The sequence below is a fragment of the Melanostigma gelatinosum genome (assembly GCF_949748355.1).
Source record: "Melanostigma gelatinosum genome assembly, chromosome: 22".
Lineage (NCBI taxonomy): Eukaryota > Metazoa > Chordata > Actinopteri > Perciformes > Zoarcidae > Melanostigma > Melanostigma gelatinosum.
In genome coordinates, this window is record NC_136655.1 from 7,445,285 (window position 1) to 7,459,776 (window position 14,492).

The window sequence follows — 14,492 nt, forward strand, 5'->3', positions numbered from 1 at the left end:
GTGATCAGAGGATCCAACCTGCTCCTGAATATAGAAACGGGTCCTGATTGACCCCGTAGGTCTGAAGGGAACAGTTTGCTCGTTCATGCGTATAATAAAGTGTGTTTTTGCAAATAAATGCGTGTTATGACAGAATACACGTGTTTTATTTTATTGGTAGGCTACTTTTGTTTTTTATTTACCATGTTCTTTTGTCACGAAGGCGTAATGCTTAAAGTTGTATTTACTTCAAACTGAATGGATGCACCTGAGTATATCGTTTTAAGTGAAGCTGTGGAAGTAATGAAACGTTTATTATCAGTGAGTTGTAGACATTGTAGTGTTTAAAATCGATTAGTTACATAATGCCGACTCAAATCTTTGTAATTTATTTGTCAGACATGTATAGGTTTGCTTGCATATATTAATTTGTAAAACATCATGCTCTTTTCACAGCAGGTGTTAACATGAACGGTGGTTGGTTGCAGTAAGACAGTAAGCCAACATACTAACTCCCTGAAACTGAAGCGGCTGAATTCAGACCTTTGCTTTTCCTGCTGTGACATGTGAAAATGTCCTCCGGGAAAAAAAAGTTTATTTTACATTGTTCAAATGAATAAACTAAAGGGTAAAAGAGTCACGACACCACAACGAGTGACAAATGTCCTACTGGCAGAAGGTGCTTTCTCCCAGTATGCACACGCAACCACCTGTGTGTTGGGCATGTAGCATATGTATGTGATACATAGACGATTTGCCTCTATCTCTTTCTGTATTTTCGCTTATATCTGCGTCACATCGACATCTTCGCTTATATAATATAATTAAACGACACAGCTTGCTTTTATTTTGAAGGAAAGCGCACTAGGCAAGACAGTTCATAACATCCGGTTAACCCGGAAGTTATAAGTATGCCTCCACGGTGTACCGGATGAATGCAAGCGATGATATTTTGTTCGTTGTTTAGATGTTTGTAAACGAAGAGATGGCGTGGAAAAGCAAAGGTTTGGCTAATTATTCATCTAGTTATCTGCTAGTATGGGCAGACAGACATTTTTACAAAAAAACAAATTCAGTTTCTAATCTTAAACTAACGTTGCTAATCCTCTGAAGAGTTGTGTCGCTTTGTAAATAGTTATTCGAGTATCTTTTACTTTATTCATCAATTCGCTGATCTCAAATGTCCTTTACAGGTCCCCCGCTTCCTCCGGCCTCCCTCCGTCTACTCGTCCCGCCAGTGCGACTCATGTCTGCCTTCATATGGCAAGTAGTCCAGCAGCACAGCGTGATGCAGTACGACAAGCTGGTGGACTTCATCAGTTTGGCTACAGAGATCGCCCCAGAGCTCCTGAGTCCCAGTCAGAGAGCTCAGCTCATCCTGGGCCTGAGAACGAGGGTGAGGACTCTCTTTGTCAAGATGAATAAATCGGAATGTCAGAGATGCCAAGATGGTGTTGTCTTTAGCCTTCCGTGTCCCTCAGTGGCTCTAAGGGAGGAAAATCATGACACAAGTGGATAATTATTCCCCTTTCTACTCATTTATTGATGACTTTGTTTTGTAATGGTCTGAGTTGGAATGTTTGTGTGTGTCTTGTGATTATTACATGTCTGTTTCATCAATCTTTTCTCCTGCTGTGTCGTGCTCTTTGGAGCTACCGTCCTCTACTTTTGCCTCGTTGCAGCTGGTTCTGGAGCTGTGTCGTGGCGACGGCGTCGCCAACTTGCAGACCATCCAGAGCCACCTGGATAAAATCCACGCCTGCAGCGCTGAACTGAGCTCCGCTGATCAGATGGTATGTTTTTAAAGGAAGTAGTATTTCTTTATTGTCTGCAATACCAGTACTGGTGTAACCTTGTTAACGTTCTCATTGTCCATGTCTTGACAGGCCAGTGGTGATATACTGAAGACCTCTTACATCAACTTTGCCGGCCTGGTTCAGAACCTCTTGAATGTTCCTTTTGAAAAGGAGTTCTTCTTCCAAGTGAGTCTGAGACATACATAAGTCTTAAAGATTCAATGTTGATCAGCTTTTTAAGGACATTCATGTATTTGCTGTTTCTGTAGGAGGTTTTCCCCACAAACTACGGCTCGAACTATGACCAACGACTGCAGCATCTGGTGTCCGAGTTCCTGTCCAGACTGGAGCAGCTGCTGCCCACACCAAACCTGCAACAGGTGCTCATGTTTTTCACTGTTGAATGTGTGTGCACTACATGCAACTGTTGTTTTCTTTTGTGCTTTGAAGTCTGTAAGTATACAGTGGGAGTATTGCTTCACTTTCCAAACTGCATCTCTGTGGTCTCAGACAGCAGCCTGGCTCACTGAAACGGCATCCGTGTCAGAAGAATTTGGACAGAATCTGTCTGAACCGTTTGGCCTGAAGAGTCTGCTGCTTCATCACAGACAGTTGGGGAGTCTGAGCACCGGTAAGTTGAACAGAAAAAAGCAAAAAGGAAGAAAGTCTTGTATGTCATTTCCATCTGTTTAAAAGATGAAGGTCTGAAAAGACAGTTTTTTTTCTTGTTTGTTTCCTTCCTACTGGCTGTTCTTTCAGATTTATAACAGAAATGTAGTTCCTATCACAACATGAGACTCTAATGTGTAAAATGTCGTGGGCTCCTTCAGCTCCTTCCTGCAGCGAGGAAGATATCCTTTTGTCCACTCTGGCCCTACCTGCTCAAACCGGAATGGAGAGGTTCACTGAGCCGTTCAGTGAAGACGATGATTACGACAATGAGGAAGAGACCCTGGCAGTGGACGACTTAGGAGACTCGAGTCAAAGCTCCGACGTCACCGCAGATGATTGGTTGCCGAAAAGGGAATCAGGTTAGACAAAATCTATTGCACTAGCAGACCAGAATAGATCCAAAATCTTATTGTATTAACTTCCTGTTTTTCATGCTTCCAGGTCCTCTGTCGCATTTATTCATCTGCCCTCAGTGTTCATTCACTCACCGCATCAAGAGGAAGGTCCAAGAGCACATCCAGAGTGAGCACCACGCAAGAGCTCCCTGTGAGAAAAAACTACCCGTGAAGAAAGCCAGAGCAACCACTCGGCAGACAACTAAAGACCTGAACGGGGAAAAGAAGAAACTCGAAGGCAACGTAGAGCAAAAGAGGAAACGGAAAGGCGGCGTTGAAAAAAAGCGGGAACGTAAGCAGAAGGACAACCTGGAAAACAAGGAACAACGTAGACGGAAAGAGCCCACGGGGGAAGACAAAAGGTTTCTGAGCACGCGACCCGTCGACAAAAACTTCCCGGAGGAAGAAACCAAATGCCTGAAGTGTGAAAAGGTTTTTGAGCTTCCCAATCAGCTGAAGACTCACATGAAGCTTCACAGCTTCCCGTACTGCTGCACCCAATGTGAGAAGGGATTCACCAGCCCCTCCGGTTATTACCAGCACCAGCGGCTCCACAAGAGAGGACGGATATTTGTCTGCAGCCAGTGCGACAAGGGGTTCCTGTGCAGCTATTCGCTGAAGCAGCACGAGCGCCTGCACGAAGGCCCCACCAACCTGTGTACCGTCTGCGGGAAAAGCTTCAGCAAAGCGGGAATTACGAGGCACATGCAGATGCACAAAGGGGAGAAGAACTACTTGTGCACCACGTGCGGGAAGTCCTTTTTGTCCTCCGGGGAGCTGCTGCTGCACACTCGCTCCCACACGGGCGAGATGCCGTACACCTGCACGCGCTGCGGGAAGGGCTTCTCCAGCAAGAGCCACCTGAACGTCCACACGCGCTCCCACACGGGGGAGCGGCCGTACCTGTGCTCGGAGTGTCCGAAGCGCTTCCTCACACTGAACTGCCTGAAGAGACACACGCTCAGCCACAACGGGGAGAAACCGTTTAAGTGTCCGAACTGTGAGCGAGAGTTCTCCCAGCAGGGGAATCTGAAGAGACACCTGGCAACTCATAAACCTGACCCGTAATGGTGGACACGGAGCAGGATGTAGTCATGATTAATACCCCTACCAAAATAAACGTTCATTTTCACACAACACTTCAGGTTCATCGTTTATTAGAGAGTATTTATTTGAGTTGTCATAAATCTTTCATTCTTTAACTCCTGTGTGGATCAATTATTCACTAAATAAAAACGGCAGGTTGTAGTACCGTGATAGTTGAGGATGATGAAGCAGACCTGAAATACAAATGTAAAAGGAAGTGAAAAACACAGCTCTAGGAAATGCAATTTATTTGCAATTTTTTAATAACATCATTCCTCAGATAAAAATGCAATGTTACAGGAATATACATCAGATATTAATTTAAAACTTGCTTTCAAGGGACCATACAGTCTAAATATACTTTTTCCTTTTTTTATTAACTGGTAGCGTGCGTTATAAGCAAGACAGACTCTGTCACCAATGACAGACTGACAAGTTACAGATACAAACTGTACATTACTTATTTACAAATCAACTTTTTGTTTGGTTTTTTCGTTTCACTTTTTATTGAAAATAGGAGTAGAAAAAGTGATTGAATTAATATTCTGATTCATTTCATTTGTATTCTCTCTTTCTAAAATGTAAAATGAAGTGAATGAAAAACAAAAAAATACAAGAACTCTCCCTTTAGAAAAAAGAAAGAGAAGACGAAAGAAAAACGGGAGTGTCACCAGGGAGACAAACGGTAACCGAGGAAACCAAATGATGTTGGGCCAGTGTCACTTAGCAACCTCAGAACCAATGAAATCCCTCGCAGTTGAGGGGGGAGTGGCTTATGTTAATGAACAGTTACAAAATGACCACCTGCCTCCAAAGCTACTGCAAGTACAATAACACACTTTCATCTTTTGACCATAAATAGTGCTGTTATTAAATACTAGATTTAGCAGTCGTGTCACGACTAATATTACGACAGATTGGTCTCCGTGTGAACGCCTCTCTCCATACAAAATAACAAGACAGAAAACAAACAGCTCAATCCCGTCACAGGCCCTTTAACACTTTGCATGAGTAGTGAAGAAGACTACGAAGAAGATCATAAGACACTACTGACCAGTGGAGAACAGAGCCACACAGCCATGGCATTTACCCAGTAAATAAGGAACATTCAAAACTACTCAATATGGATCTGTGCGTCTCTGCCGTTCAATCATCAGGATGGCTAAAGGCCGAGATCAGACTGCCTCGGTTAAAAAAAGAAAAGAAAAAGGAATCACGCCTGCATGCTGTTAAAGAGGCGTTTCCACACCAGCAACAGATAACTAACGGAAGAAAACACTGATGACGTGGACGACACTGCTCTCGGATGGGCCAACTCATTCATTAAAGCTGCATTTACACACACAGGCACACAATACCTGTTTGTTTCTAACTCTTTGTGGTGAAGTGTGACTTCCTTACTGAAACGTTTGTCGAGATCCTATGTGCCGACAAAGAGGGAAAATGTGTTTGTTTTTTTGTGTGAATATTGTGGCCAAAACTGAGATAGCTGCTAAAAAAAAAAAGATGAAAATATCGAAACATAAACCAGTAGCCTAACCCTCATCTCAAAGATATGAGAGGACACCGGTATGAGCATCACTGCGTTCTACATTCAAGGGATAAAATCATCATTATTGGTGGTGCAACGTTAAGCAGCTCTTATCATTAAAACTAGAGAGAATTAGCAGATGCAGGGAGGCACAGACATTCGTGGTTCCACTGAGCCGCTTCACCACCAGAACCACTGGCAGAAAGTGAGCGTCGCAAAGCTGCTGCCACGCCTCTGGAGCGGAGAGAGTCCGCTGTTAGAAACACGAGCTGCTACAGAAAACTCCTCTCCTCAACCGACAGGCTGTGGGCGCAGCGGTCTCCACTAAAGTGAAACGCAAAGAGCAGTCGCCGTGTCAGACTCAGACATTCTAAGATGTGCAAATAGGAATCTCTTATGATTTATTATTGATTTGAATAACAATAAGAGAAGGAATGAGTGATAAACACCAAGGCTTTCAAGGTCCTTCCAATACTAACAGTCCTAAATCTTCTCAAACGGGTGCTGCTACTACCTCTACGATCCTTTATGTCATTTCTAAATCTATTACGCAAGCACATATCTATTTGGTTCATTTCTAGGGCTCAGCAGCCGAGGGAAAAGGAAGTAAATCAACACACTCGCCAGTGAAGAAATCTAATTGTCCCATGACTGATTGGTGAAGACTCAACATGCGTCTACGAGTGTTTCTACAGTATGAGCCAGTGCAACAAAAATATCCAGACTTAAGATTCTTTCGAGGTTTTAACACGGGAATACATTTGCCTCCAAAATCCATACAACAACTTCTAATGATTCAAACTTAGCAGGCTGCAAATTGATCAGGTGTAGGTATTGTAATCACATTGCAGCTACTCTTGTTCCTCCCTGAACTCCTGCACTGGCAACACACAGACAAAGACTACAAATCACACACACGCGTGTAAACCTAGTGGAAACATTCAGCTGACAGTTTTAACAGTACGGCCCCCCTCCCAACCCGATCTGGGCATTTCCTCCCTCAAAGAACGAGATTTGTTTTGATCCAAACTATCATTTCATATAATATAATTTAGAGATAGCTGTTCTATATATAATATCTAAAATAGAAGATACTTGCAATATAAACTTGTATTTCATAATATATTCCCTCGTTTGCTCTCCGTTCCACTTCCCAAAGCATCCATCAGCGCTGATGTCAAAATAACATCCGTACTGTTTCTCCAGAAAAGGGAAACAATATTTTAATTACAATGAATTCAACTTCTGCAAACAGGCTATGCTGATTCTTACCAAGAAAAAAAAGGAAAATTCAAAAATAGTCCTCTTAAAATATTTGTCAGGATCAAACAATGATCAACGAACACTTCCGTCTACAAGAAAATATAACGTGCATCGGATCCACGTGAGATCTGAGTGACCACGGCAGGAGGCCTCACTCCCTCTGATAAAGTGATGCGTAGCACATATCTGTGTGTAGTTTAGGATAAACACACAGCTCTTACACGTTTCAAATGGTCATGTGCAGAATACTATTTTTGTTAAAGCGTGTGAGGATGACATCTTTTCTTAATACTGAGCAGCTTGGATTGTACTCGGTCACGTACAGCAGCTCTGCCACACGAGCACAAAATAGATAAATAAATTCCACATCTTTAGATCAAATCTGCCATTAAAAAAAATTGGATAAACTGTTCTTCACCAGACTTATATCTTTTGTTTCTCATTGCTGCTAAACCCACAAACTCATTTGGTTCCTCCCCTTCCTTCAGTGAGGATTTCTCTGCACACACACATATACTTCAAGTCCTCTACTCCTTTCTTGGAAGAAAACAAATAGAAGCTACGTGATTTTCATGGCTCAAAGCATGGAGACATCTAGTGCTTGATAGGCGGTATTTTTTTGGTTTGATGTCTTTAACAGCTTTAATAATGCAGTGTGTGTATGTGTGTGGCTGACGTAGGACTCGTGAAGGTGAGACAGGTCTCTTGGTGCTACAGTAGGAAAATGTCCGACAGGTTGCTGGTAGTTCAACGTCTTTCAGCTTACTTCACGAAAAATGAAACTAAAGCAAAACGCATGCTCGATTCCAGATCTCTCCCAAATTGCTTAATTTGGCTCGTTACCGTACTGTCGTTAAATGCTGAGCTCTGACTTCTGCAGTCATTGGTGATGGATGCATTTCCAGACGTCTTCGCTGCAGTTAGTTATGTCATTTGCTTATTTGTGTTATGCAGCTAACGGTGTATAAATGTAGCCGCATTGAGATGGACTGAGGAGCCACATGGTCTGGGAATCATCCAAGCCGGTTGGTGAAAAGACCTAAACGCCTGTCGTGTATATGCCGTCAGCTGAAACATACAATGTTCCATCTTCAGTAAATATAACTACATTATTCCCTGCTGATTCCTTTCGGTCAAACATACAAGTCAATAAAGTGGGACTGACCCTCAGTCAGTAGGATTATAGAACACATTCTGGTATTTCACCACATTCCTAAATAAATGTCCTGCCTTTTTCCTTCCTCTAACTTTCTGGTGATTAAATATTACATATTGATATATTTCTTGCTGTTATATGGTGTATAAAAATATACAATCATTGGCTAGTGGTGAGACAAAAGATATCATTCACATAGAACCAATACTTTATATCCCTAGAGAGAGAAACCCATGCACGTATACCTTTACTCGGAGATATAATTCACCATGTATGAACTGAGACCACCCAGAAATTCAAACATGATGAAATAAAACCTTCAACAATCCCCCAAAAAAGATACTCTCTCCACCCAGCATCGTTACTCAGACCCACTGCTTCCCATTGTCGTCAACAGATTGTCTTCCATCCAGCGGCGCCCGCAGGCCTTCGATGCCCCACCGTCTTTGCTTTCACTCGAGGAAAGTGGCTTATATTTGAACTGCGCCCTTCACGGCAACACAGCTGCAGCTTATCAGCCTGATTAGCAGCCTGATACACTGACTACTAGCAGTGAGGCAGAGACCACAGGTACACACACACACACACACACACACACACACACACACACACACACACACAATAAACAGGTGGAACTACTATCATGAGTAATGGCTACATTCCATTTAGCGGTGGTGCACGCTGCTTTACTGGCACGCCAATATGAAAATAAGCCGCGATTAACAGTTGCACTTGTGCTTTTCGGGCAAAATGTCAGCTGTTAAAAAGGACTATTACTGGCAGGGTGGACACAATAGACACTCCTGCTGTGTTCCCTTTCCATACAACACACTACCCGCACACAACATAACTATGATCTTTATGGTGTGTGTTTTCCATTGGTATGCAGGAAATCAGCATACTTCACCATGTTACACTGCGACTTAAAAATGACACTTGTCATTTAAAATGTATTCTTTATAACTTTCTAGAACTGTCTCACCACCATCTGCAATTTGCTTTAGAAGCCATTGAGTTTAAAAGATGGGGTCAGGAAGGGTCTGTAGAAGAACTATTGTTTGTTGAATTGTGGGAAATGTAGTATCCACCATATAACAGAATTAGTGTGTGCGATGGAATTGGTAGTTCCACATCTTTATTGTAAGTGTGTCATGCAGTGTGGGACTCTCACTGTTCTGGTCTTGCCTCAGTCTCGACACTCTCTGGTCTTGATCATGACCTGGTCTCGGTTTAAGTGGTCTCGACTACAACTCTGGCTGCAGTTTAACCTGTGGATTTAAAATGGACTTTTCCATGTATATCTTTCACTTTGTACGTGAATATAGCATATAAGCAATCAAGTGTGTGTTGGTCTGTCCCTAGCTTTGACTTCAATCCACCTATGTGTTTTGTAAAAACTACTAATTATAGGTCATTTGGTCCATTTCATACAATATGTTCCCACTGGTCCATTTTCCTAAAGTCAGACGAGGAAAAGATCGAAGTTGAAGACAGAGACGATGGCAACACAAGTAGTGACACCTGTCTAAACTGGGGAGTAAAACACGAGCTCCGTCCTCTGGGTGAAGAATCTGAAAATGTACTCGGAGCCCGTAAGACACAAGATATGCAAAACCACCTTCCAAACAGCCTCCACTGCTGTCCGCCGTCAAACGTTTATCTGGAGACAAAATACTGACTTTAATCATATTTACACGAAATAGAAATAGCTACTGTCATGAAGTATGATATGATACTGATCAAAACAAAACGACTGCAAAACCCGGCACGCTCAATGCCGGGTGTGAACCTCATGCAACACCAAACGCAGCTCAATCCATCTAAAGACGAAAGAGAGAATCCACAAGAGGAAGGGATGCAGTCAAACTCATGTTGAGTCAGAGAGTTGGATTTAGTGGGGTTTTTGTTTTTTTGCTGCTGAATCATCAAAAAATAATCCTGGGGCTACACTGGCGGGATGTCAAACCGCAAAACAAAAACACCAGTTTCATGTCGATGTCTCAATACACATTTTAGACTGCGGATCCAACAGCCTGGCACGAGAAAGATAAATAAATACATCTTCACCACACTGCACTGCAATGTACCTGATTTCAAGTATGTCAGGTTTCTCTGGCATGGAACCCACTGAGATCACTTAAAAATGCAACAAACTGAAAATAATACATCATGACACTGATTCTTCAGGGTACCGACAGTCATAGTTATTGCATTGTTTTTGCATATCTTGTGGGATGCAGGATCACACCCACTCGTACCGTATACCGCAACGCAACAACTCAAGAGTTCATTCTAACCGATGTGTAAAATAATAACTGCAATGCTGCTCCACTCCACACGGGGGCCCCCACAGAGCCTTTCAACCTCAAACAGACACAGCACAGCCTGGGTTTGGCACTTCTGATTGGCAGGGTTACTCTAAAAGGGGCGTGTCTCTCTGTAATATCTATGTGGACGTTGTTTAGGAACACAAAAGGAAAGGATTTGAACTAAATGTAGTTTCTGGATGCTCCTCAAAGCTGGAGGCGATACTGAACATTTATCCTATTTTCAGCTCGGTCGGTGTGAAAATGGTTCTGTGTCGGTTCAATGATTCGATTCATTCATTGGTCAATCATTACATGGTTTCTTATCAGTAACATTCACAGCTGGATCTATACGGGCCGACAGAATGGTTGGTAGAAAGCAGACACACTCGCTGGCTCCTTTGTGGCAGCTTGGACACCAAAACTACGACTTTATATTTATTCTTAAGGATTTAGACCTGATAGACATTAAGTTTATCGAGTAATTCAGCATGAATAACCAGGAGGAGAGCTCATTTGGTCTTTTAAATTCAGGGTTCAATAAACTTGACCCGGGCTGATCCAACAAAGCGTGGGTACAAAAACCAGAGCACACAGTGTGAGGCTAACTTTAAGTTTGAAACACTGAACCCCGATGCTTCCCTGCACACACATTAACATGCTCGACCGTGCCTAAATCTGCTTCACTAACTTTTAGACGGAATGAAAGCAACTTACGCTGAAACTGGCTAAGTCGTCTCTTAGCTTCTGGTACCAAGTTATTTCTTTATAAGTATTTCAATGCGGCGCTTTTAGAATAACTGAAAGGAAGAAATGACGATGTTTGATGAGGGCCAAAGGAAGAAAAGAAATGAACAGACTCAATGTCAGGGAGGGTATTCCTTTGTCAACACAGACTTCTTCAGGGTTCGCAGTATGATCATAACCATAAAACAACAATAGCACTGCCACTGGAAAACACGTTCAACATTCACATTTAGTTTGCATAATAATGTCAGAAGTCTGTTTACTGGCACAGGATGCAGTGTATGGCAGTGTGTTCATGCATACCCTTCCCCGTCACAAAGCTGCTCTGCTTCACACGCAGGAACCAGAGCTCAGCAGTCGGACCTTCAATGGGAAATTAAAGTGAAAGTAATGGCTAGAAGTTGAAATGTGATAGAATCTCAGGGCAGGAATTCAACGTCTTTTAAAGTGAGATGTTGAGAGGTAAAATCTATCGCAACATATTTGGACTTTCTTTAGAGCTAATAAGAGAGTTTGAGATTAAAACTACTGTTGTCAATGCTCTCCGCTTAACTTAAGATGTACGTTCTTGCTAAATCCTTTTGACTGGATCCACTGACATGCGTCTGCATGTGAGCGCTGCTCTGGTAAGATACAAACTTTCAACACTCGTGTCCGGTTGACTTTGCATCTGAATTGTGGCGGTAACAACAATGATGTTTTTGTTTTTTTTCGTCTTGTTACATCCCATTTTAGAGAGCTGAACTGAACCATTTCAGTTTCAAATACGATAAAGTTGTTTCATAAATGTGACAATCGGCACCAAGGATGTGATTCTGACATTGGGAATGTTTGACAGACATAACACCGCGGTGATACCCATGCTCTGTGTGATGTACTGAAGGCTGAGGTCCATAACTGGCTGTGGCGCCCTGTGGTCATACCGTCTCAAGTGAAGCTAAACTATAATCCAGAAACAAACCATAACAGAGAAAGGTCAGTGAAGAGTTGTCAGCATGCTACCTTAACGCCATAAGAAGAAAAATGAAAGGACAAAAATCTCCAGGACAGTTTTCTGATCTAATCCGATCATTTTTCATGTCATCAAACAATTCTCACATCTTATCAATTGACAGTAAACGACCTGTCTGTCGTATATTCTTTCAGTAACTAGTGTTACCAGCAAATTATATTACAGACAGGGAGCTGTTTTATTTCCAACAATGACAATAAATCATAATGTTTTGTGATATGAGCAGACCTCAGACAAAGAGATGTGATTCAGAAGTCTTGCAGCATCTGTACACCAGCCCTAATAGTTCATTTGGAGTTTAAACTACGATTAAATGATTTAAATCACGTGATTATGGTGTGTCACAGCCGAGCGATCAGGGCGTCACCCCCCCCCCCCCCAGTTCATTCATGTGGCAGTGCGATTTTGGTGCTTCTACCATTCAGAGAGACCGTCCACCATAAAGAAGAAAAGCAGCAATTGCCAAAAGGCTTCTTCCCTTCTGGCCAAGCTGCAATGCCGAAAACTCACCACCGCTGTAAACTGAGCCGTCACTCGGACCCCGCTGGAATCCTTTACGCCTAATAACCTCGAAACAGAGAAATAAAGGAAAGTTACGCACTGGCACGATTTTCAAAGAGAGCGTGGCTTCAGACGCTGCAGCTTGGCTAAAAAGTAAAAGCCGTGCTAAAGGAATCACAAAGCTTTGGAAGCATGCCTGTCCATAGTAACCCTGTGTTAAGGAGGCCCATTATCACACACACACACACACACACATACACACACACACCCCCACACACAATACCATACTTGTAATGCTACCTTAATTTACTGTCTAGGCTTAAAATCTGCTTTTTAGAACACATAAGTAACCACTCGGACACATACAAACTCACACCCTCACACATTTTTTTTCTCTTCTGGGAAAAATAAATAAATAAATAGATACAATCTGTAAAAGGTGCATACTGATAAGAGAGAATGACCCCTCTTTTAGATACACACGCCATCTCAAACATTCGTACATACATACGTCCATCCTGTACTAAAACGCAGACACACACCCTGCACGCACAGATATAGTTATACACTCGCACGCAAACACTACGCCCTGCTTCGATACTTAAAACCTCTTAAAATTCTCCTAAAATAAATCGAGCAAAAACACATTTATGAGACCAGCACCCCGATTTTGCAAACAAATCAAGGATAAATTAAACCAATAACATCATGAATATAAAACAAAATAGTCATGGCTAGCCAGTTTTGCACAATATTGAACTGTTAAATACATAGTGGGCGTGGTCTGTAGAGAGAGAGAGAGAGTGTGTGTGGCAGCAAATCCAATAGGATTCCACGCTGAGAGGAAGAGGAGGGTCTTGGAGAAGGAAGTGAGGTTGATTGACGGACAGATTCTCTGTAGATTCATGCCCAGAGTCCGCTTTCTTTTCAATCGGTCACTCCCGTTCTCTCCTCCACCCTCCGTCTCTGTTGCCCTGTTCGACACACTCACCTCCCGAGGGCTGAAAAAGCAAAAAAATCCAGCGATGGAGGAAGCGGGATGGTGGAATAACCAAAGAAGAGGGAGGAAGGAGAGAGGGAGGAGTGAGGAACGTCGAGGTATGAGGCAGAAAAGGGGGCTCGCCGTCTCTGCTTAGCCACCAAATGCTCCTCCCATTTCCTGTTTGGGGCAGGAAGTGGGTGTGACCAAACAAGGAAAAGCGGCAGAGGAGGCGAAGCCAGGTCAAGGTGACAGACTTTGTCTCTCGCTGGCATCTCACTGACCAGCGGATTTCAGAGTTGGCAAGCTTCCTGTAGGCCAGAGAGTGTCTCTCTCTGCCCATGGCCCCCTACAGAAGCCCTGTTGTGGCTGTTGGTCCATCCCTCAAATCCTCCCCCCCCCTGGCTGGGGGTGGCATGTCACCTTCATCCCACCCCCGGGCTGGCAGGGCTGTGCTCCAAGGTCCCTTAGCTTTGGAAGAGGAAGAGAAATGAGATATCAAACAGGGTTTTCCTCACCCCCGTTTACTCAATACAGCGCTTCATTATCAGTGAACCAAGGAGGAGGAGTTGACCTTTGACCACAAATGTGTGCGGTCAGATCTAAATCCTTAACTGACCCCCCCTCCCACAAGCTGGTCTGCTGTCCCCTACCTGGCTTCATGGCGGCCAGACAAACAACAATAACACAACACCAAAGTAGGCATAGGAAATGAAAACAATAAACGCACTCCGTCATCTGCAGTAAACCCATTAAAAGGACTTCCTGCTTCTGTTGTTTCTTTTCTACCTTTCCTTCATCCTTACTTTCCCCGTTCTTTTTTTTGTTTTGCTCGTCTCCACTTTCCTTTTCACACTTTGAGGACATGATAAAACTGTGAGGCACTTTGGAGACACACTCAGACACGTGTGCAGAACACACGCACTCACGCACACGTACAAATAGAGAAAATCATAGATCACACACATACACACACACACACACACACACAAGCATACACTCAGATAGTATAGAGTATAGTGTGGTATACTTGACTACAAACATTCACACACATATAAACTCTTATAAA

General features: G+C 43.0%; 1 protein-coding gene across 1 annotated transcript; it reads left to right on the top strand.

The window, feature by feature from the left end:
* Window positions 1–897: 897 nt before the first annotated feature.
* On the top strand, window positions 898–3,946 carry LOC306795728 (uncharacterized protein). The gene is made up of 8 exons (XM_079294325.1): window positions 898–983; window positions 1,173–1,375; window positions 1,662–1,772; window positions 1,866–1,961; window positions 2,045–2,155; window positions 2,286–2,406; window positions 2,606–2,806; window positions 2,889–3,946. Exons 1-8 carry the CDS (start codon window positions 947–949, stop codon window positions 3,908–3,910), a joined length of 1,902 nt encoding a protein of 633 aa, XP_079150451.1. The 5' UTR covers window positions 898–946; the 3' UTR covers window positions 3,911–3,946.
* The last annotated feature ends 10,546 nt before the right edge of the window (window positions 3,947–14,492 follow it).

Bases quoted from the DNA above. Each gene is read 5' to 3' on its own strand.
- LOC306795728 (XM_079294325.1), top strand. From the start codon at position 947: ATGTTTGTAAACGAAGAGATGGCGTGGAAAAGCAAAG. The intron at 984-1,172 runs GTTTGGCTAATT...TGTCCTTTACAG, and splicing joins GATGGCGTGGAAAAGCAAAG to GTCCCCCGCTTCCTCCGGCC. The intron at 2,156-2,285 runs GTGCTCATGTTT...CTGTGGTCTCAG, and splicing joins CCACACCAAACCTGCAACAG to ACAGCAGCCTGGCTCACTGA.